The following is a 25788-nucleotide window of genomic DNA, read 5'->3' as shown; positions in this document are numbered from 1 at the left end:
TAATTAATCATTAATGAATTAATAGATAATCCAACAAAGGAGATTGAGAAGTAATGGTCACACAGGTAGGAGGAGATCCAGGAGAGAGCAGCAGTACAGAAGACAAAGGAGGAGATTATTCAGAAGGAGAAAATGATCAACAATTTCAAAAACTTCAGTGAATTCAAGTATGTTCATGACCAATAGACCTTTCAGTTTAGAACCAAACTAAACTTTATTAAATTTCACAGAGCACTTTCAGTCATATGGCAGAGGTTATTAGGGATTGAGAAATGAAGACAATATAGACAACTTTTTTTTTTAGAGGTTTGACTATGAAAGAGAAAACAGATATAGGGTCCAATCCTTCATGACCCCATTTAGGATTTTCTTGACAAAGATATTGGAGTGGTTTGTTGTTTCCTCTTCCAGTTCAGTTTTACAGAAGAGGAAAAGAAGGCAAACAGGCTAAAGTGACTTGCCAGGGAAATATCCTGAGGATAGGGAAAGGCCTTAAAGTTATATCATATAAAATACTGAAAGACTTGAAGATGTTTAACCTAAAAAAGAAGAGGGGGGGGTACATAACAGCTCCCTTAGGTATCTAAGAATTCATATGACAGAGCAATTAGACTTTTTCTCTTTGGCCCCAAAAATATGGACCAGCAAAGAATTTAAGTTATTTAAATGTTTTACTTTATATATATTTATATAAAATGTATGTTTAATATTATATATATCCATGTATATATATGTACATATATATATATATATATATATATATATATATATATATAAATTTATTTCCATATTGAAACTAATCTTTAAGAAACTACTATTTGTGAGTTTGGACCTTGTGTCAAAGACTAACTATAATTATCTTAAAAGATCAAAAATATTTCTCCTTTCTCCAACTATATATTTGTTAGGAAAAATTTTCTTCAGCCAAGCACTTAAACCAAAATAATATAGGACAACAACTTCAAGGCAGATGTAGAAATAAGAATCCAGCTGTCTTCTATTAATCCAGACAATAATGAGATTTGAAAGAAATTTTGTTTTAGAAAATCAATTTTTCATTTAAAATATTATATATATTAACACTTAATTAGTTTGTTAGTTATTTAAACTAATAAAAACATTTTAATGAATGAAGTTATTAATGATAGATATAACCCCAAATCTTTCTATAAACAAAATCTCTTTGTGATCCTCAACAATATTGTGGAATTATGTAAGGAGCAATAATCAATCTCAAACTCAAGGAACAAATGATCAGTTGATGAAACATGCTTGCCTTTTCTTGGTAGAAAGGCAGAGAACTTTAGAATCAAAATGCTGTATTATGATGAGAGTTGCTTAGTCATTTTTGAGTCTTTTCTTTTCTTTATTATAAAACAGAGTTCACAGGATAGAACTTATCAGGAAATTATGACGCAAAAACAAAACAAAAGAAAGACATGGCAAATGGAATAGGCTATTTATTTAGTTGGTAACCCTATAATAACAATCCACACTAGCTTATTACTCTACTTTCTGCAACCTAATAAAAGCAGATTGTCAATTAATTAACTAGCAAGCACCTTATATAATTTGGTTAAGAGATGATGCTACTATATGGCACCAGCCAAGTAGCTTGAATCAAGGATAATCAGTAAATGTGCGTGTTGGTTGACTTCCCAAAAGCCTACAGTATCCTCTCTGCTTACCAGAAAGTATTAATTCATTCAACTTTTATACTATTCTTGCTTTCCCTCTTCACTTCCCATCCTTAAGGTTTCAATCTCACTCAGCTTTCTGTGAATGAACTTTCATTCTGAGTCAATATAATCTATATTCTGTAAAATATGCTTCAAAAATTATTAAAATGGAAACATCGCTAATATTTAGTCTAAAAAATACTATCCTACAAATAAGAAATATCCTCTCTTCTTGAGCAACCTTATTCATAAGATTTACATGATTGACTTTAGTGACTACATAATTTGCAAACACACACACACACACACACAATAAGGTAATCAAAATGGAGCTGTGTTGTGGCAAAAATGATGAAGAAGCAGGTCTGCAAATGCAATCTTGTTCTAAACAGAGAAATCCTCTCCTAAAGATACTCTTAAAATAAAAGAAATTAAGCTCCTACCCATTGGTGATAAGTTCCCAAACATCATCTAGGGATCTATTTGCTACTAATTTTTTTTACTACTAATTTGCTACTAATATTTGCTACTATCTTTTTAAAATCTTAGCCAAGGAAGAATTTAACATAAATATAAAACAACAAGAAGAATCTTCTTAAAATGAGGTAGTTCGAGAAGTTAGAGGTAGTTAACAGAAGTTTTCTGCAATTAAAAAAAAAAAAACCATTCTAGCCTGGAATAGCACCAGGAACATGGGGTCCATTATACAAATGATAATAATCTGACATTATCTAACAAACAACCAGTTAAAAAGCATTTATTGAAAATCTATTATTTGACAAGAACTATATCAAGTGCTGAGGATTCTCAAAATAATCAATGCTTAAAAGACACACAAATGTTTCTTTTTTTTTCTTTTTTTCTTATAGCTTTTTATTTACAAGATATATGCATGGGTAATTTTTCAGCATCAGCAACTGCAAAACCTTTTGTTCTAATTTTTCCCCTCCTTCCCCCCACTCCCTCACACAGATGGCAGGTAGACCAATACATGTTAAATGCAATATATGTATACATATCTATACAGTTATTTTGTTGCATAAGAAGAATTGGACTTTGAAATAATGTACAATTAACTGTTGAAGGAAATCAAAAATGCAGGCAGACAAAAATAGAGGGATTGGGAATGCTATGTAGTGGTTCACACTCATTTCCCAGAGTTCTTTCGCTGGGTGTAGCTGGTTCTATTCATTATTGAACAAAAGGAACTGATTTGGTTCATCTCATTGTTCAAGAGAGCCACACCCATCAGAATTAATCATCATATAGTATTGTTGTTGAGGTATATAATGATCTCCTGGTCTTGCTCATTTCACTCAGCATCAGTTCATGTCAGTCTCTCCAGGCCTCTCTCAAATCATCCTGCTGGTCATTTCTTACAAAACAATAATATTCCATCACATTCATATACCACAATTTATTCAGCCATTCTCCAATTGATGGGCATCCACTCAGTTTCCAATTTCTGGCCACTACAGAAAGGGCTACCACAAACATTTTTGCACATACAGGTCCCTTTCCCTTCTTTAAGATCTCTTTGGGATATAAGCCCAGTAGTAATAATGCTGGGTCAAAGGGTATGCACAGTTTGATAACTTTTTGAGTATAGTTCCAAATCACTCTCTAGAATGGCTGGATGTATTCACAATTCCACCAACAATATATCAGTACATACATACTTTTCAATTTGGAAGTTCTCCCCAGTATCATAACCTATCCACAATGTTCCAACTTATTATTCTCTCCATTGTGCTTCCATAAATGCACTGCAAGTGGGCTATCCAGGACCCTTGAGTTCTTCCTCAAATTCTCTTGACATTGTAAGGGTGCCAGAGGAACACTTGGGCTATTCAGCACTTTCCTCTTTCGCATCATGTGACCTGCCCATCTTCTCTTTCTGTAATCCATACTGATGAGCAATATCCATAGATTTCCCACCCAAATACAAGTCATAATTTTGGCAACACACATTCCTGTTTAGCATTTCAGATGCATGGTCAGGTCAAATTCTCTTAAGTGGCAACACATCTCTTCCAGGAGGCTCTGTAAATGTCCTACTATTTGATGTAATAAAAACATCCAATTTATTGGTTCATCCACCAATAGGAACATCTGGAGGACTTCCCAAGCATCCTTAGAGAAATCCTTATTAACTTAGCTGTCCTGGATCTTCTCCTTTATATTAGCAAACATCATTTCTGAGCATTCATCTACCTGTTTGATGCTCACCTGGTGTTCATAATTAAGGAGTCTTTAATTAGGTTTACATATGGTAATATATACATATTTTTTGGAAAATTTCAAATGTCTTTTGTTATGTATGAGTAAGAGACAACATTTTTAAAGGTATTAAGGTAAGATTTTGCTCCACTGAACCAATTTTTTTCATAATTAGCAAACAATAAACACAATGAGTTTTTATATCTCTATATCTTTTAAAAGTTTTGAAGAAGTAAAGATGTGTTATATTATTGAATGGTACTTTCAGAAATTTGTTCTCTACTAAAACCCCCACTGAGGATGCTTTTATTTCAGATGACTCATAAGAATTTGTATATGAGCATAAGCAAATAGGTAGTTGTCAATGATTTCTCAGTGTCTTCTTGTGTTTTTTTTTTTTTTTTAGTTTTTATAAGAATTAAGATTTTTATCTATATCTTTGATATTTTTCCCACCTTCTTTTTTTGTTTTAAAATCTATTTATTTAAAACAAATACAAAAGAGAAAAATTACAATAGAAACAATTAAGAAAAAGAAAAAAATTGTCATGTGCATAGCAGAACATGAGGATTTGAAATATCTAGCAATAAATTTCCATTTCAAGAAAGTATATATAATAATAGAATACATTTTATCAAAACAGTCTATCTTTTCTTTGCTTCTTTGTAGGTTTTCTCATATTCTCTGCTGTAAACTTTTTTACTTTATTCTTTCCCTCCCCTTTTCTCCTCCTTTCACTTCCCCCAATCAAGCTACAGTTAAATATGGATGTATTTGTGTGTACATACATACTGGTATACATAGATACCTGTAATCATACACAAATATGCACATATACATTCACATACATATATGCAAGGTTGTACTATACTCTGAAAGTGGATAACATGATCTTTTTTAGGTTAACTCATCATTTCCTATCATGGCAATATTCCAACTTTAGACTATCTGGCTATTTTGAGTAGTCTATTACAACATTAATATGGCTGGCATGTAATGTAGTTTCCCTATTTTGTCTTTTAATTAAATCCATTTTAACTTTAACTTAGTCTAAAATCAATGATTACTACTCTTGCTTTTTTTCTTAATAAATTTTACTCCTGATCATTATTATTGTGTTTGTATATCTCTTGTTTCTTAACCCTGCTGACTCTTCTATCAGCTAGCTGATTTTCTATTACTTAACTCCCTCTTCCCCCATTTATTCCTTATCATGTTCCCCCATCTTTTCCCTTGCTTTTTATCTCATTCTCATTAATCTACACACCTTATCCAATTCCCATTAATCTATATCTCTTGGATACTCTGCCTTATCCTATTCCTCCCCTTCTTATTTCTTTATAAATTTTGAAGTTTTATACCTTTCTAGGTATATTTGCTTTATTCCCTCTTTAACCTATTTCTAATATGAGTAGGATTTCAAAACTACCAGTTCTTCTCCCTCATCTAATCCCCCCATACCATCTAATTCTTGCTCTCACACCTCATTCAGATGACATAACTATTGTTTTTGCCTTTTCTTACATAGTTCTGTTTTTAAAGTCCTATCATACTCAGCTCTGCCCCAATCTTTCTTTTGAAATATCCAATTACTAATGACACTCTTAGAATTTAGTTTATATTTGTATGTATAAAACATAAACTATTTGTCCTTATTGAGTCTCTTGAAATTAACTTTTGATGTTTACCTTCTATTTTTTATATGCCAAATTTTCTATTGAGTTCAAAATTCTTTTTGTAACAAAATCCTGAAAGTCTGGCAATTATTGAATATCTACTTTTTTCATCTAAGACTGCGGTTAATTTTGCTGGATATGATATTTTCAGCTGCAATCCCACTTCTTTTGATCTTTGATATATAGTATTCCAAGACCTTGGGTCTTTTATTGTAGCTGCTGATAGGTCTAGTGTGATTCTAATTGTGGCTCCAGCATATCTGAAATTCATTGTTGTTGTTGTGCTTGTAAATTTTTCTCTTTGATCTGGGGGGTTTCAGAATTTAACAATGCTGCTTTTTCCTCATAGAATCTCTTTCAGATGCTGATTGATGGAGTTTTTCTATTTCTACTATCCTCTCTTGTTCTAAAACTTCAGAACTATTTTCTTTAATTATATATTGCATTATTGTAAGATGCAAGATGCATATTGTTGCATATCAAGATTCTCTATTTTTAACCATAGCTTTCAAGTAGTTCAATTATTGTGTTTTGTTTTCTCAATCTATTCTCTAGATGAGTTGTTTTTCTTGTAAGATCCCATGTTCTCTTCTCTTTTTTTTTTTCCATTCTTTACATTTTGTTTTTGTTATTTCTTGGTCTCATCACTTTGCTGGCTTCCCCTACCCAATTCACATTTTTAAAGACTCGTTTTCTTAAGACTCTATTTCTCCTTTTCTATTTATTGGCTTTCTTTTTTTATAATCTTGTTTTTCTTACTTTATTTTTATTTTTTATTTAGTTTTTCCTCAATCTCTCTCACTTTATTTTTAAAGTTTTTTTTTTTAAAGTTTTTCTATGAATTCTTTTTGGGCAGGTAACTGATGTAACTCTTTGGGAGAGGAGAGTATTTTTTCTTAACTTTAGTATCCTCTTCTGAAGTTGAGCCTCATTTTTTCCTTCTAGGTCTTCCTTCGACCAACCATCTATGATGTTGTTCTTTCTCCTTTGCCTTATTTTAAAAAACAAGAACTTGTTAGTGTGATTACTTCTAGTCTTGTGATATTGGGGGAGAGTGTCTCTGGTCTTAGCTCCTCCTTTAGTTCTGTCCTCTGGCCTGGAACCCAAAACTAAGAATCACACTCCCCTTCAAGTGCCTAGAGTCAGCAATGTTCCTGCCTTACTGCTTCTGCATTCACCAGATTGTGACAGTTCCTTTTCACCCCAGGTTGTGTCTTTGATTCTATAGTCCAACTCAACTGGCATCCCTATTCAATAGAGGTTCCCTCAATCTTCCTCATTTCAGATGGCTGACTCCCCACACTGTTAGGGAAGGGAGAGATCGTGTGCCTGGAGTCAGTTTTTAACAGTATTTTCTGCAGGTGTTTTCCATTTTTCTTTTATTTGTCACTTTCTATTTTAATTCTTAAATGACCTTAGAATGGTTTTGCTTAGTCAGATCTCTTGCCAAAGTGTTTTTAAACTATTCTTACCCACCATACCAAAAGTCAATAATGCACAGGAGCAGAAATACACTAAATATATAAAACTACAAAGACAAAAGTAAAACTGTTTCTGTTTTTAAAGAGTTTATTATATCAGATGAGACAATTGAGTTTGTTTGGAAAATTTCCAAAAATCATTTTAAGGCTTGTGTGCTTCTTAAGCCAGAGATATACGTGGATCACAATACAGCACACATACACATATGCACATCTTCTCCTCAGTTTAACTCATGAGATATTTCTTGAGAACTTACTATATACTAAGCTAAAAGAGATTTTTAAAAAACTGAATTAATCATAGTGTACTCTAAGATTTTTTACTTCCCTTCATGCATAAATTTCTTGAAAAATGTATCCAGATGATATGTTCTCACCATATATTATTTCCTCAAGCCCTTGGAATCTGACTTCTGACAAGCCATTTCATTCATCATTCACTCATTGAACAAGCATTACTATGTGCTTGTTGTGTACTATGTACACACTGCTTGGATGGTAGAGATAAAAACACAAAAATGAGATAATCTTTCTCTGAACCAGTTTTCCTTCTTTCTCAAGTTTTATTTATTACTTCCTAAAAACCCAGTGATTTCCTTTCATTTATCATCCTCCTTGACATTTTGGTAACCTTTAGCAGTATTGACCAACCCTTCTTTCTGGAAACCTGTCCCTTGGTTTGTGAGACATGACACTTTCCTGGTTCAATTCACAGTTCCTAATTTCTCCTTCTGCCTCATCAACATCTTTTAAATCCATTCATTTGTATTTTAACCAATACTCTTTTCTGTATTTTCTTTCTATACTAATCATTATCCATTTGCAAACTCATTCACTCCCATAATTTTAATTATCATTTCTCTTGAAATGAGTTGCAAAAGTTATCATTTTTGCTGACTTTTCTCCTCAGTTTCATATGCCCAGAAGGCTTTCTTCTCCTGGATATCCCATTGGCACTCGAACCTCAACACAACCAAAACTAGTACTATCATCTCATCTCAAAACAATTCCATTTCTCTTTTTGACTTTTGTGTTTCTGACAATAGCATCAGTTCCTTCTTTTCCCCATTGTTGTTATCTTTGACTTCACTCTCTTTTTTTCTTATATTATAGAGATAGCACTGATCTTCTTGATTCTGATTCCAAGTCTGTTCTTCTTTTTTCCACAGCAATCATCTTAGTTAGGGACATCGTTACTATCTGTCTGAACTAATTGCACTCTCTTAGTCAGCCTGTGGACTTCTAGGCTTTTGTCTAGACGTTTGTCTTAAATTTGTCTTGCTATACTTTGTCTTGCAGAACACCATCAGATTAATTTTCCACATGAAATATGGTAATGTTCCTCCTCTCTTTGAAAACATTTCATTTCTCCCTACTGTTTACTAATTAAAATTCAGTCTTGTTACTCAAGTCCTTCAATTTTGTGGCAATACATTCAATTTCTTTTGACTCTCTTTTTTATTGAGCTAAAAACAAAATAATTTAAAAAACATGATTTTTTTCATTTAATATTACAAGTAATTTTACTGGATATGATTTTTTTGGCTGCGGACCTAATTATTTTGATTACTGGTATATATGATTTCAGGACCTGTGGTCTTTTATTGGATTGCTGATGGATCTTGTACAATGCTTGTTGTAGCTCCAAAATATTGTTTTTTTCTTTTTTCTTGCAAAATTTTCTCTTTGTTCTGGGAGTTTCAAAATCTGGCAATAATATTCTTACGTGTTTTCTACAAAGGATTTCTTTGAGGTGGTAATCAGTGAATTTTTTTCTATTTCTACTTTTTCCTCATATCCTATCATTTCAGGACAATTTTCTTGGGTTGTTTCTTGCATTATTGCATCAAGATTCTTTTCTTGGTCATGATTTTCAAGTAGTCCTATTATTTTTATATTTTCTCTTTTTGATCTATTCTCCTGATCTGCTTTTCTTATATGATGTTTCACATTCTATTCTATTTTTTCATTCTTTATATTTTGTTTTATTTCTTGATCTCTTATAGCTTCACTGGCTTCCCACAGTAAATTTCTACCTCAACTATATTTCATCCAATCTAGACTACTGAAATTAGACATTATATAGCTCACCTTTTTCTGCTTCTGAGACTTTGCTTGTGTTTAAACAAAGCCCCACAACATCTCAACTGTTTGTTGAATTATTTCCCATTTGTTAAAGTCTAACTTAATTGTTACCTATCTTGCCAAATAGCCATTATTTCTGAGTTTGCCATCACTCTTTTCCTGCAAATTTCCCATAAAATTTTATTTGGATCCCTCATGAATTCATTATGTATTTTATGTTGTAATAATATAGCACATATCCTAAACCTAAACATGTCCTTTAACTTCATCATAGAGTCACTGAATTTAAGAATTGGAAGAAAATTCAAGGCACATCTATTTCAACTTATAACTATCAAGAGATATTTTCTATAATAACTCCAACAAGTAGACATGTAGTTTCTGTTGGAAAGAATACAGTTAGAAAACTTATACCCTTATAGAGCCAGCACTTTTGAAAGGTTCTAATTTTTAGAATACTTTTCCTTAAAATTCCCCATGTATGAAACACCTATCCATTTTTACGAGTTTTGCCTTCTGACACAGAGCTCTAGTCCCTCTTCTGTATGATTCAGTGTCTGGGATTAAGAAGGTAATAGCTCTAGTTTACTCTGCTTTAATCAAATTTGGAGTTGAGTTCAGCTATAAGTATCACATTTTAGGAATTATATCAATAAGCCTGGGAACATAAGGAGGAGGCCCACCAACTTGGTAAAAGATCTAAGCATCATTCCATATAGTTTAGGTGAAGTAACAATGGTATTCTTGCTGAATAAGAGAACATGTCTTTTGGGTGTGTGACCAATGCAACTATGTTACTTAGAATATTAAATATATTTCATTTTGTTCCAGAGAATATATTGATAAACCTGAATGGAAATTGCAGAGATGAATTTGAGTTCAAGTAATGAAAGTGTCTTTATATTATATTTAGTAAACTGATGAATATCATGAATTAGATGTGTTTTCTCATTTAAGATCATTTGAACCAGCATAAGCCAAATGGAGATATAAGGAGATTCTTGCTGGACATGGATTGTTCTACTTGGTTTCTAAGATCTACTGCAATTCTAAAATCATGTGATCAATGATAGTTCTATTTTTTTGTGAGTCAATAAGATAACATGGAAACACTACTGTACTTGGCATCAAAGGACCTGGGTTAAAGGTCCAGGTGTACCACTTAGTGGCTGTGTGATCATAGGCAAATACTTTACAAGGTTAATGTGAAAGTAACATTGGGTAAACTCAAAAGTACTATACAAATCTGAGCTATTATTGTTGTTATATTTTATTCTTTTTGGATTTTGCTCTTTTCTTTGTGTTCAAAATTCCTCTTCACTATTTCAAAACCTCCTTTTCCAGGTTATTCTTTTCCTTTTCCTTTTTCATTTTTTCCCAGTGAATAATAGTCTATGTACTCTCAAAATATAAGCATCTTTCTCAGGTTCTAGTGTTTTCAGGAAATTTTTCATGTTACATGAAGGGAGAGAATAAGTTTAGTGGAGAGTAAAGAATTATGGGCAATAGGAAACATCATGTAATTTACCAGATCTTGAAAGTTAGGAAGATTTAGATTCACATCCCAACCAGGCATTTAATAATTCCACAAACCATTTCAACTTCTAATCATCACTTTTCTCATGTAAAATGACAGTGTTAAGCTTGATGGGCTCTTAAGGTTCCTTCCACTTCTGAATCTATAGATATATATCTGCTGGAATCCTACCTTTATCCCTGATCAAAGAGGAACTGGGTCACTTCTCATTTGAAATCTACAAGAAAAACTTCAATAACCACTTCTCAGGAAGAATCTTTTAAAGAAAAAAAAAGAAACCTAAGGAAATTAATAGCTGAAAAAAACACATTCTTTGGCCTAAAGAGGTTTGTGCTTGGGTTTGATCACCTCTTGCTTGACAAATGAGAAGTTTCAGAATCTGGATTTGGGGCCAGGGTGTCTGATGGTTTTGGAACAAGTTATTTCCTCCCTTTCCCACAATATCTGGATAAAAATAAAGGCAGCATCATAGCCAAGATTTTAGGTGATCTAGAAGTTAGAGATAGTGTAGAGTAAGTATGCAACAAAGGATAAGCAGAATCCAATGGTGGAACAGCACCCAATGGAGCGATGTTTGACAAAACAATATTCTGTAGAGAGAGCAGCAGCAGCAGCAGCATGCTTTGGAGACTACAAGAATATCTCCCTGTATCTAGTGACTAAAAGAATGAAGATTATGAGATTAATGTCAATAGGAGCTGAACACATAAAAAGAAATTTGTTATGTGGTCTTTTTATATGAATTCATCTTCTGTGTGTCTGCTTTCACCATAGCTGTTCTATGACCACATGTATTCCTCATTTGTACATCCCTCCACATGTATTCCCTAACCAATTTTGCTCCCGTGTGTATGTCTTTCCATGTCTTTTATCTCTATGTCTCCACCATGTTTCTTGTGTTTATTTTAGGTCACCTATGTTTATGGATGAATGTTTTATTGCTACTTTTCTCATTATATCTGCCATTCTACCAAATACCTCTTATTTTGAGTGAATTGTGTGCTGTCTCATTATTTAAAATTAAATACATTTACAAGGACTCATGTATAATTTTTAGGGTTGTGGACTCACAGCATACATGGAGTACTCTAAAATTGAAGGAAACACTCCTGAAGAGATTTACTCCCTATAAGTTGGGGGAGGCTATCCCTGTGAACTATAAGTATAACAATAAGTATATGATGAATAAAAATTTTAGCATTTCTAGTACTGTCAATCAATAAAAGAATTATTTGAGTATCAGGGTAAGGTGCAAGAGGTATATTTTATATCCAAGTTCAAATTCACTTCTTCTCCATAATCTATAGCTTATTTGTCTCTTTATAATATGTGTACATAATATGTGTCTACTCCAGAGCAGGTGTATAGGAATGTATCTTGGCAGGGGTTATGGCAATGGTGAAAGGTATGGAGTAGAAACAGTTTAGCTGGATGAAAAACAATTAGTCTTGAAAGAAAAGAGAATGCAAAGGGATGAGATTCATAGTTACAGTGTGAAAAAAGTACAGAATAATTGGTACGGTTTGGTTGAGGATGATTGGGTGATGAGGATATTCTATTGGGATCTATTTCAATCCAATATTTGCCCTGCCAACCACTGCCTTTTATACTATTCTGTTCAAATCCCCGTGACAAACAATAGACAAAACAGAAAGACAATGGCCCTATGCAGGCCTTACTAAAATATTTTAGTCTAAAGAGACTATTAGCACAATAACTCTTTATTTGTTCTCCAGTTCCAGGATTCTGGTCAGTAAGATATGGTCTGGCAATCATCATACACTTCTGTCTATTTGTAACTACCTCACAAAATTTGAGTCTGAGTATTGCCATTGTTGCCATGGTGAACAGTACAGGCCAATCTAATCAGACCAATGTTTCCATGAAGGGGCAGTCTGATGTCACCCCAGATGCAGGGGTAAGTTGATGACAGATCAAACTTCTTTCATTGATTGATTAATTCCAAAATCCTGTATTTTTTCTATCATATGTGATATTGTATTAAGCCCTAGAAGTCATACAGATACAATGGAAGGGTGGACTCTACTACACAGACTAATATATCACAAAATTACGGCTCTTCACCATCCTGTTTGTCCTGCTCTAGTCACTCTTCAGTTTATCAATGTCAAACCATGGGCCTTAGAATTGAAAGCAATACTTTTGGTGAAGACTAAAATGAAAAAAATACAATGAGATTATTACTCCCTCATTCTAGAAATGATCTTCCCTCTAATGAAGTAAAATATTTCATCATTACATTATTAGACAATTGGTGGTACAGTCAAGAATATCTGATTTCAAATCCAGCCCCCTATATTTAGTTGCTGTGTGACTCTGGGGAAATCACTTAACTTCTATTTGCCTCAGTTTCCTGAACTGTAAACTGAGGATAATTGTGGCATCTATTGCTAAGGGTTATTATGTATATCAAATGAGATAATATTTGTAAAAAGTGCTTAACACAGTGCCTTGAAGTAATAGACATTATATCAATGTTTATTCCCTTTCCTCCTTCCACTGGCTTTTTTTGGCTGCTATTTCACACTCCTGATTCCTATATAGCTTGCAGTCCAGTAAAACTCCAAAATTCTTTTCAAAACACCTAGTGGCTGTTGTGGTCTATTCCTATCCTACCATTGTTAAGATTTTTTTTTTTATATCTGTGCAAAGCTCTACATTTATCCCTATTGTACTTCATCCCATTAGATTCAGCACAGTGCTCTAACCTGTTAACATCATTTAGGTCCTTATTCAATCACCTAGTTTGCTAACTATCTTTCCCACATCATATACAAATTTCATGAGCATATTACCAATGTCTTTATAGATAAAAATGTTAAGTGGCACAGGGCCAAGCATAGATTCCTGAGGCTCTCCACTGGAAACCTCTTATCAAGTTAATACTGAACTATGAACAATCATTCTTAGAGTATACCCATCTACCCATTCTGTGACCCATATGATTCATATATGTTCATCTTATCCATGAGAATAATCACATACTTTATATTTTATTAGGAGCAAGGGGTTGAAGTTTTTGGAAGATAATTTGAATAGGGAGAAAGTACAAACAATAGTGATGTTCAAGGAAAAATTGTTGTATGACTCTGGACAAGTCACTTAGTCTGCATTTGCCTCAATTTCCTCCTCTGCAAAATGAGATTAATAATAACATCTACCTCTCAGAGTTATTGTAAGGATCAAATAAGAAAAAGGACCTTATTTTAAGAAAAAGGATTAAAAAAGATCAAATAAGAAAAAGAATCAAACAAGAATAAAGTGATTAGGGTAGTTCCTGGCTCATGATAAATGCTATATAATATTAGTTCTTTATAATCATCAATAATGTGAATCCTGATCTAAGCCTTGAAAGAAGACAAAAATTTGGAGAGATTAAGATTAAGAAAAATTGCAATTTTAGAATGGCAAATGGCCTGTGTTGGAGGGAAGAATTCAACAAATTACTAGTGACTGGAATATGGTTTATGAAGTAGGAACACATGTGAAGAAATAATCTAATAATAAGGATGGTTAACATTTATGTAGCACTTTAACATTCGAAAAACATTTTTTCATAGTATGTCACTGAATCTTACATAGTATCTCATTACATAGTATCTCTGGAATCTTGCATAGTATCTCATTGAATCTTACATAGTATCTTATTTACATAGTATCTCATTACATAGTATCTCTGGAATCTTACATAGTATCTCATTGAATCTTACATTGTATCTTATTTACATAGTATCTCATTACATAGTATCTCATTGAATCTTACATAGTATCTTATTTATATATCTCATTATAGAGTATCTCATTGAATCTTACACAGTATCTTATTTACATAGTATCTCATTGAATCTTACATAGTATCTTATTTACATATCTCATTACATAGTATCTTATTGAATCTTACAACAATGATGCTATCATTATTTTCATTTTACAGATGAAGACACTGTTGACACAGGTTAAATAACTTGCCCATGGTTACATATTGAATATGTAACTAGTAAAGGACAGAATTAAAATTCAGGCCTTTTTGACTCTAAATTCAGACTCTATTCAACTACCTAGCTCATTATTTGAGCACTGATGAAAAGATAGGTTGGAGCTAGCTTTGTTAAAGGTTCTGATTCCAACTGGCAAAGCTGTCATTTTTCTTTCTAAACAATGAGAAGGTACTAAATGTTTTGGGGCAAAGTAGTGATATAGTCGTCAATAGTTTGGGAAGATTATTTTGGCATCTTTGCAAGGAAAATATTAGCCAATAACTCAATAATCTTTTATTAATTGCCAATTATGTTTCCAGAACTGAGTACAAAGAAAGACAAAGAATAATCTCTGCTCTCAAGAACCTCATAATCTCATGGGAGAGATAATAAGGAAGTAAATACATGCAGATAAATACAAACAAGCTACCATTTGGACAAATTGGAGATAATTAACAGAAGGAAGGCACCAGAATTAAGAGGGGTTGGTAAAGGCTTCTTTGTGGAAGGTAGGATTTTAGTTTCAACTTAAAGTGAGAGAATACAGAAAGTAGAGATAAAGCGATAGAGAAATCAATTAGGAGGTTATCATATTAGATTAGAGGAAACTTTGTCAGAGCTGCAATTATTTATGATAATGGTGATGTTACTGTAGAAGAACTGATGGATTTGAGAGATCATTTGGAAGTAGAATCCATAAGACTAACAAACTAGCTGGATATTAGGAGTAAAGGACAGGGAAAAGTCATTAAAGCCTTCAAATACATAAATTTAGGATGATAGAAAGGCAAGTTCGCTCAACATAAATAGAGAGAATTAGAAAAAGGATTATTTTATGGTAGTAAATCATAATCAGTTCCATTGAAGTTGAAATATTAAAAAGATATTTGATATGCAATTGATAATATGAGACTGAAGTTCAAGGGAGAAATTAATATTGGATATGTAGATCTGGGAGTCAAAATGATACTTGAAATCATGATGAGATGAGATCATCAAAACAAACCCACTTCCCACACCAAGGTGTAGAGACAGCACCATGCAGAATTCTGATTGGAAGAATGAAGGAAAGGTCACAGTGAGTTATTTTTTACAGCCCAAGGTGGCTTAAGGAAACAGAATTCTGTGGATATTGGGGAAAGGGTCATGACAGGAACAGGCCATTAGTGGTGACAGGGAGCATTACAATGCCTAGTGATGAAAAGAAGCAGGGAACAAAATCAGGAAGCAAAGAACCAAAGAGAGATCCCAAGGTATCCCTGAGCAAACATTGATTGTAAGAACAGATGCCATCTGGCAGCTCTGTTACCTACCCATTTCTGGGTCATAGATTCAGAGTAGAGAGATCTGGTTGTGAGCATTGAGCTCTAATATGGAACAAAGTCTGGGAGGCAAACAATAGATGTTTGGCTCTGATCTCAGAAGCAGACTACAGTATCCTGTATCAAAGGGGAACCAATGATTTAATTGCCCTAAACTGCCAAACCTCCCATTGGGCCAATAGTTTCTGAAGCAAACAGAAGTTAACAGAAACAACCAACCAATCAGAAGAAGTAGACTGAAATATGGACCAGGCTAGAAGAGGAATGATCATACCACTTTGGAAGGCATAACTAGAGCTGTCAAAAGAAACAGAACAACATAAGTGGACAGAAGCTCAGGTTAGATATTCCTACACATCCCAGAGTTAACATAAAATCCAAAGTCAACAAGTATGTTGGATAAATGAACCAACAAAAAGAAAATCATCTCATCATAAAAACTTATTTATGGTGATAGGGAAGTTTAAGATAAAATACAAAAGAAAATAATTTGAAAAAATCTATAAGCAAAGTCTCACCCACCCACTCCCAATGCACTTGGACACAAGTTCAATAAAAATTGCTAGGAAAATTAAAAAAGAAATTAAACAATTATTTTAAAAACCAAATGAGAAGGGCAGCTAGGTGACACAGTGGATAGAACAGCAGCCCTGAAGTCAGGAGGACCTGAACTCTGATTGGAAGAATCAAGGAGAAGGCACAGTGAATTATTTTTTTACGGCCCAAGGTGGCTTAAGGATCCAGAATTCTGTGGATATTGGGGAAAGAGTCACGACAGGAACATGCCATTAGTGGTGACAGGGAGCATTACAATGCCTGGTGATGAAAAGAAGCAGGGAACAAAAACAGGAAGCAAAGAATCAAAGAGAGATCCCAAGGTATCCCTGAGCAAACATTGATTGTAAGAACACCTTACAATAGATTAGAAGAAACTTTGTCAGGGCACCTTAACACTTCCTCAGATCTTAGGCACTTAATACTTCCTAGCTATGTGACCTTGGGCAAGTCACTTAACTCCAATTGCCTCAGCAAAAAAAGAAATACCAAATGAGAGCAGGAAAGGAAAGGATAGGAAAATGGATAAGAGTGGGTGAAGAAAAAAATATTGTAATGCCGGAGAAATTGAGGCAAGATAGAGATTAGAGAGTTTTTACTATTTTATTTGGATTTCTGAGAGGGAGAGATTTTAAGTCCCTGGGCTGATGTCTCAAAGCATTCAGCAGCATTAGCTTCAGCATCAGCTTAAACATCAGCAAGGAATGTGTGTTTCCAATGAAATAGATATATGTGGCTCTTAAGCTATCATGGTACACAAAGACAGGGTGGTGGAGTCCAAACTCTGGTGAGTGGGAATCTCCAAGAAGGAACTATCAATCTGATTCTGACAGGTTGGGGGATAGGACCATAAATTTTGATAAACTGGGAGTAAAGGAGATGTCCAGCTAGAGCCAGAAAGTCTGAAGCTTGGAGATAGAGGATACCAATTAGATATCTGAAATAGGACATCTGGAGTTTTATGATTCTTTTGGAATATCAGAGTGGCCATCTACAGCCCTAATTATCTCAGTCCTAATGGTCAGGAAGAGGGGTTACAACCAGGGGGATTGAGGCAGAACAATTCAAGGAACCAAGGCAGAACAATTTGGGGAAACTGAGACAGAACAATTTAGGGAAACTGAGGCAAGACAATTAGGGAAACTGAAGCAGTACAATTAGGGAAACTGAGGCACAACAATATGAAAAAAGAATTTGTAGCTTGGATTAAGAAGACTAAAACTTTACTAAAAAAGTCATTCCTTGAAAATTAGAACAGGTCAAATAGGAGCAAATGATTCCATGCAACACAGGAAAATAATAAAACCAAGTTTATAGACTGAAAAAAATGGGGGGGGGGTGAAGTATCTCATAGGAAAATCAACTGATCCAGAAAACAAGTAAAGGGAAGATAATTTAAGATAAATTATCCATATATCTTAGAAGCAAAAAGAAAAGTCGAAATTGAAAGAATTGACTGCTCACTTTCTGAAGGAAACCTCAAAATGAAAACTTCCAAGAATTTTGTAACTGAAATCCAGAGCTCCCAGATCATAGAAAAAATACTGCAAGTATCCAGAAAAAAACCTATACCGAGTCACAATCAATACCACATGTAGTTTAATAGCAACCAGTATAAAGGAGTAAAGTTGGAATATGATATTCTAAGGCAAAGACTTACCAACTAAAAATAACCTATCTAGTAAAATGAGCACAATTTTACAGGGGGCAAATGAATACTTAATGAAATAGAGGACTTTAAAGAATTCTAAGGAAATCATCAAAACTGAGGTTGAAATAAGGCACAAAAATGCAGGAGACAAAAGAACCATAAAAAGGTAAATATGAGTGAGAAGTCATAAGGAACTATACACAATTAAACTGATTACATTTTTATATGATTAGGACTGCTAACAGAACAAAAAAATTTCTCTCAAAGCTTCCCTTAAAGAGAGTCCAGGAGCTCAGGCAGCTATTCCTTTTCCCTCCAGTTTCATTGATTCTTTTCAACTCTAGCACTCCACCATTCTCCATCCCTTCCAACCTTCATCACCAAGAGATTGCTTTGGTACTTGGGTACTCACACTTCATCCGTACCTTCAGTTGTCTTGTTCTTTTGATTGGAGGGCTAGAGAGAAAAGTAAAAGTCCCCTCCCCCAATTTCCCATCAAAGGGTGCCCAAAAGTTCAACAAACTCTTCATTTCTCTTCCTGCTTGATCTCAACTGCATTATCATTATTTCCAGGCAGTTGATACTCTCTATGCCTCCACCCATGCTTTTCAGCTTCCTTTTTTGTAATTCCCATTAGATTATAAATTCCGGCTCTCTTTCTTTTTTCTTATTTGTAGGCCCAATACTTAGCATAATGCTTGGCACATTGGAAGTAATTTGTATTTTATTGTATTTTGGAGAAGGTACATATAGCTTATCAGAACTTCATTATCAGGGGTCATAGAACTCTAATTAGACAGAGGCCCTGAATGTGATTCTATTATATTTAGATGATTTCTAGGGAAGAATAGAATAAGTAGAGAAAATAAATGTAAGAGAGAAAGGGGAGAAAGAGGTAGAATGGGGAAAATTATCTCACATTAATGGGATGAGCAAAGAGAACTTTAATACAATAAGGATGGAGAACTGGACAGGGAATAGATGATGTCTTGCTTTCAAATGAACTGATTAAAAGAGAGAACAATAAATATGTACAAAAACTTGTGAAATATATGAAATGGTTAAGGGAAGTGGAAAGAGAAGAACAAAAGTTAGCATAGATTAGGAGAGGAATTAAAAGTAAGGGCAATGGGGGGAAAGAGGATAAGTGTAAGAGAATGGGATAGAGAGAAAATAGGCAGGTAATACTCATAACTATGAATGTGATTGGGAGGAAACTATAAAACATAAGAAAACAGTAGAATGCATTAGAAACCAGAATTCAAAAATATCTTGTTTAGAAGAAACACTTGAAACAGAAAGAAACATTCTAAATTAAAATGAGGTGCTAGAGCAGAATTTATTGCGCTTCATCTGAAGTTTAAAAAAGATGGAAGTAAAAAAGGTGTAGCAATCATGATTTCAGACAAACTAAAAGCAAAAATAGACCTAAAAATAGCTCACCCAGATAGTGCAGTGAGTAGAATGCCAGGCCTAGAATTAGAAGACTCATTTTTGTGAGTTCACATCTGGTCTCAGATGCTTACTAGCTATGTAAATGCCTAGGCAAGTATCTTAACCCTGTTTGTCTCAGTTTCCTCATTTGTGAAATGAACTGGATAAGAAAATGCAAGCCATTCCAGGATTTTACCATGAAAATCCCAAATAGGGTCAGAAAGAATTGGATATTACTGAATGACAACAACAAAAAGAGCTAAGTGGGGAAAGATTTTGTTAGAAGACCACATACACAATGCATTAATATCAATATCAGACATTTATGCATCAAATAGCAAAGCATCTAAATTATTTTTATCAATATATGAGCAAACATTTTATTTTATTTTATTTTTTATTATAGCTTTTTATTTATAAGATACATACATGGGTAATTTTCACCATTGACAATTGCCAAACCTTTTGCCCCAATTTTCCCCTTTTCCCCCCCACTCCCTCCCCCAGATGGCAGGTTGACGAATACATGTTCAATATGTTTAAGTATAAGTTAAATACAATATATGTATACATGGCCATACAGTTATTTAAGCAGCTAAATTCTTAAAGGAAAAACTAAATGAGTTATAGAAAGAAATATTAAAATATACTGAGCAAACTTCAATTTGACCTTCTTGGACTAAATAATATCAAACCAAAAGTCTGGAAGTTAAGGATCTAATTATAATTTTAGAAATGTTAAATATCATAAACTTCTGTAAAATATTAGGATATTAGAATCATTAGGAACATACCTATTTCTCAGCTGTATGAGGTAAAGTCACAAAATTTTCTCTATATTAGGCATAAAAACCTCACAAATATAGAAAAGCAGAATTATTTCATTCATCTTTTACTTAATTCAATAAAAAGTCTTTGAAGTGAAGATCAAATAACCCAAAAGAAAAGGTAGGCCAAAGAACAAATTATATAAATAATAAGGAATTTCAGTAAAGAAAATGACAACAATAAGGCAACATTCAAAAATGTGTGAGATGCAGCCAAAGAAGGGATCAGGGGAAAATTTTACCTCTTTCACACTAAAAAAATTTAAAACCACATCAACAAATACAGCTACAACAAAAAAACATACTGAAAACAGAAAATCAAAGGAGAGATTAACAAAATTTAAAGTAAAAAGTGGATTATAAAATTAGAAGCTTTTATTTTAAAGGTAAAATAAAAATCCATGAGTTAAATTGTTTTTTTTTTTAAAGAAAAAAGAAAAATTGTTCATGTGAAATATGAAGAAGGCAAATTCACAACCTATCAAAAACTCTAAAACAATTGTTAGGAGCTATTTTGCTCAACTATATAAAAATAAAGATGACAATCTAAATGAAGTTTAAAAATGCAAATTGCCCAGAATAACACAACAGGAAATAAAGTCCATAAATTACTTTGTCTTTATAAAGAAACTGAATAAATTTATAAATGAACTCCAAGGGGAAAAAAAAAAGGTCAGATATTTACATGTGAATTATTCCAAACATTTGAAGAGCAATTAATTTCAATGCTCCATAAAGTATTTGAAAAAAAAAACACAAGTAAAGAAGGGATCCTATCAAATTCTTTCTATACTTCAAATATAATATCTAAACCACAGAGTCAAAATTGAGAAAGACAACCATAGGCCAAGGTGTCTAATAGATATTGACACAAAAGGATTAAATAAAATATTAGCAAGGAGAATATAGCAACATAACACAACAGTCATATATTATGACCAGGTTGGAAATACACCAAGAATGCAATATTTGGAAAACTATAAGCATAATTGACCATATAAATTACAAAACAAATAGAAGTCATATAATTATATAATTAGATGGAAAAAATTGATAAAATGCAAATCCATTCCTGTTAAAAATCACTAGAAAGCATTAGAACAAATGGAGTTTTTCTTAAAATGATACGTAGTATCTATTTAAAACCAAGAGAAAGTATTAAGTATAATGGTGATAACCTAGATCAAAGGTGCATTATGAATATCCATTATTATCATCATCATTTGATATTGTACTAGAAATGATAGCTGTAGCAAAAAACCAAAAAGATTAAGACAAGAAAAAAAATGGAAGGAATATATTGAGATAAAGAGGAAATTAAATTATTACTTTTTTTTTGCAGATAATAAAATAGTTTATTTTGAAAACTAACCAAAATTATTTAAACAATTAAAAAACTTCTACAAAGCTTCAGGATATTAAATAAAACCACGTAAATAAACAGCATTTCTGCATATTATTAACAAAACCTATCAGGAAATGATGTAAAGAGAAATTTCACTTAAAATAACTCTTCACAGGAAAAACATATTTGGCAGTACCTGTCAAAATAATACACAGGAACTATATGAATGCAATTCTAAAATATTCCACACAAATAATGATATATCTAAATAATTGGAAAAATATTAATGGCTCATGGGTAGCTCAAATCAATAGAACAAAAATTATAATACTACCTTAATTAATTTAATCAATACATTATTTAATAATTTACTCATTTAATCAATTTACCAAAAATTACTTCATAGAACTAGGAAAAACAATTTTAAAATTCATCTGTAGGAACAAAAGTTCAAGGACATCAAGTATATCAATTGAAAAAAAAAAGAACTAGGAAGAGTGTTCAACAGTGCCAGATCTCAAGTTAAACATAAAATTGTAATTGTCAAAACAATTTGGTAATGAGTAACAAATACAGAGATTGATCAGTGTAACAGTTCACACATACACAAAGTTCACACCTAAAGATCCTAGCTATTGAGGTGAGAACTCATTATTTTAAAAAGGATTACTAGGAAAACTGGAGAATAGTCTGACAGAAATGAGATATAGGTCACTATTTCACACCATATACCAAGGTAAGCTCAAATGAGTGCATAATTAAGAGGAAAAGGGTCATATCTTAAGGAAGTTAGTGGAGGATGGAAGAAATGACCTGTCAGACTTATAAGTAGAGCAGAAGTTCATGACTAAATGGGAGATGAAGAGAATGATAAGAGCTAAAATAATTTTACAAAATCAACAAAATGGGGGAAAATATCTGATAAAAGTCTCATTTCTTTTTTTATTATTTTATTATAGCTTTTTATTTACAAAACATATGCATGGATAATTTTTCAACATTGACCCTTGCAAAACATTCTGTTCCAAATTTTCCCCTCCTTCCCCCATCCTCTCCCCTAGATGGCAGGTAGTCCCATACGTGTTAAATATGTTAAAATATATGTTAAATCCAACATATGTATACATATTTATATAGTTATCTTGCTGCACAAGAAAAATCCAATCTAGAAAGAAAAAAAAAACCTGAGAAGGAAAACAAAAATGCAAGCAAATATCAACAAAGAGAGTGAAAATGCTACGCTATGGTCCATACTCAGTTCTCATAATCCTCTCTCTGGATGTAGATAGTTCTCTTCATTACTGAACAATTGGAAATGGTTTGAATCATCTCCTTGCTGAAGAGAGCTATATCTATCAGAATTGATCATCATATAGACTGTTGTCATATATAATGATCACCTGGCTTTGCTCATTTCACTTAGCATCAATTAACGTAATTCTCTCCAGGCCTTTCTGAAATCATCCTATTGGTCGTTTCTTATAGAACAATAATATTCCATAACATTCACATACCATAAGTTACTCAGACATTTTCCAAATGACGGGCATCCACTCGGTTTCCAATTCCTTGCCACTACAAAAAGAGCTGTCACAAACATTTTTGCACATGTGGGTGCGTTTCCTTCCTTTAAGATATCTTTGGGATATAAACCCAGTAGTAACACTACAGTTTGATAACTTTTTGAGCATAATTCCAAATAGCTCTCCAGAATGGTTGGATCCATTCACAGTTTCACTAACAATGTATCAGTGTCCCAGTTTTCCCACATTCCGTTCAACATTCATCATTTTCTTTTCCTTTCACCTTAGCCAATATGAGAGGTGTGTAGTGGTATCTCAGAGTTGCCTTAATTTGCATTTCTCTGATCAATAGTGATTTGGAGCATCTTTTCATATGACTAGGAATAGTTTCAGTTTCTTCATCTGAAAATTGTCTGTTCATATCCTTTGACCATTTATCAATTGGAGAATGGCTTGATTTCTTATAAATTTGAGTCAATTCTCTATATATTTTAGAAATGAGGCTAAAGGTCTCATTTCTAAAATGCATAGAGAGTGAGTCAAATGTATAAGAATAACAGCCATTTTCCAACAGATCAAGTCAAAAGGTGTAAAAAGGCAGTTTTCAGAGAAAGAAATCAAAACTATCAATTATCATATGAAAAAATGATCTAAATCTTCAATAATTAGAGATATAGTAATTAAAACTGAATTATCACCTCATATCCCACTAAGATGGCAAAAAAAGGAAATGGCAAATCAGATGGAGATTATGAGAAATAAGTACACTGTGCTCCCAAAAGTTATTAAGCTGTACATAACACTTTGATGATGTTACTAACTCCATACTCCAAATAAATAAAGTTACTAGTTTTATACCTCAAATAAATAAATAAAAGAAATTATAAAATGACCCATATGTACAAAAATATTTATAACAAATATTTTTTGTGATGGGAAAGAATTGGAAACTTGAAGGGAAGCCATCAATTGGGCAATGGGCAAACAAGTTGCAGTATATGAATAAAATATAATATTTTACTGTAAGAAATGATGAAGAGAATGGTTTCAGAAAAACCTGGAAAGACGTATATGAACTCATGCAAAATGAAGTGAGTAGAACAGCAACACCAAGGTTATAGTTCAATTCTGCTGGACGGGGCTCTTCTCAACAATGAGATGATTTAGATCAATTCTAGTGAACTTGTGATGAAGAGAGCCATCTACACCCAGAGAGAGGGTTATGGGAACTGAGTGTGGATCACAACATAGCATTTTCACTCTTTTTGTTGTTGTTTGCTTGCATTGTTTTCTTTCTCATTTTTTCCCTTTTTGATCTGATTTTTCTTGTTCAGCACAATAATTGTATAAATATATATACATATATTGGATTTAACATATATTTTAATATGTTTAACATATATTGGATTACTTGCCATCTAAAAAAGGGGGTGGGAGGAAGGGGAGAAATTTGGAACACAAAGTTTTGTAAGGATCAATGTTGAAAAATTATCCATGCATTTGTTTTGAAAATAAAAAGCTTTAATAAAAAATAAATTTAAAAAATAAGGTGAGTAGAACCAGGAGAAAAATTTATATAAAACAACTCCTATATCCAAGTTCTTGCAAAGAGCAATCAATTTCATCTTTCTAATATGTTTTGAATATGCTGACTTATCTCCTGTGACACTGTCACCATGGTACATGGTACAAACCCTCATCAATCATGTCTTGATTATTGTAATCATCTGCAGATAAGTTTGTCTCTAGTGTCTTCCCATTCTAATCTATTCTCTATTTGACCATTAAAGTAATTTCCCTAAAATGTATGTCTGCTCAAGTCATTCTCCTACTTGATAAATTCCAGTGGTTTCCTGATATCTCCAGGAGCAAACACAAAATGCTCTGTTTGACTTTCAAATCTCTTCATAATCTAGTCCTTTTCTATTTTACCAGTCTTCTTACACTATATTCCCAAAAACATACTCTTCAATTCAGCAACACTACTATCCTGTTCTATAGACAAAACATTCCACTGATCAGCTCCCTGCATTCTCTCTGGCTGTCTTCTATGGCTAGAGTATTTTTTTTTTTCATTCAGGACAATTAATGACCTCCTTGGATTCTTTTAAGCCCCAACTAAAAGCCCATCTTCTACAGAAAACCTTTCCCAACTCCACTTACTTTTAGTGCCTTACCTAATTTCCTATTTGTTCTGTATATAGTTTGTTTTATGTGTGTGTGTGTGTGTGTGTGTGTGTGTGTGTGTGTATTAGTTTTCATGTAGTATCCTTTATTAAATTGTAGTATCCTTGAAGGCAGGGACTGTTTTTTGTTTGTTTTTTTTTGTATCCTCATCACTTACTACAGTACCTGACACAGAATAAGAGTTTTAGCTTCTGATGTATATACTAGATCCAGTTTTAGCTTCTGATGTATATACTAGATCCATACTACTAGGATGATAATGAAAAGT

The 25788-nt window shown here is 33.0% G+C and overlaps 1 protein-coding gene across 1 annotated transcript in view; it reads left to right on the top strand.

Annotated features, from left to right (window-relative positions):
- LOC127557629 (sodium-dependent phosphate transport protein 3-like) overlaps positions 1-25788 on the top strand; it is a 48863-nt gene that overhangs the window by 8869 nt on the left and 14206 nt on the right. Inside the window, exon 3 of the mRNA XM_051990941.1 lies at positions 12415-12596. Within this exon, the coding sequence (XP_051846901.1) occupies positions 12415-12596 (182 nt within the window). The remainder of the gene's footprint in view (positions 1-12414; positions 12597-25788) is intronic.

Source organism: Antechinus flavipes, chromosome 3 (assembly GCF_016432865.1).
Source record: "Antechinus flavipes isolate AdamAnt ecotype Samford, QLD, Australia chromosome 3, AdamAnt_v2, whole genome shotgun sequence".
NCBI lineage: Eukaryota > Metazoa > Chordata > Mammalia > Dasyuromorphia > Dasyuridae > Antechinus > Antechinus flavipes.
The sequence above is the reverse complement of the archived record's forward strand: the minus strand, read 5'-3'. Positions and strand labels throughout refer to the sequence as shown.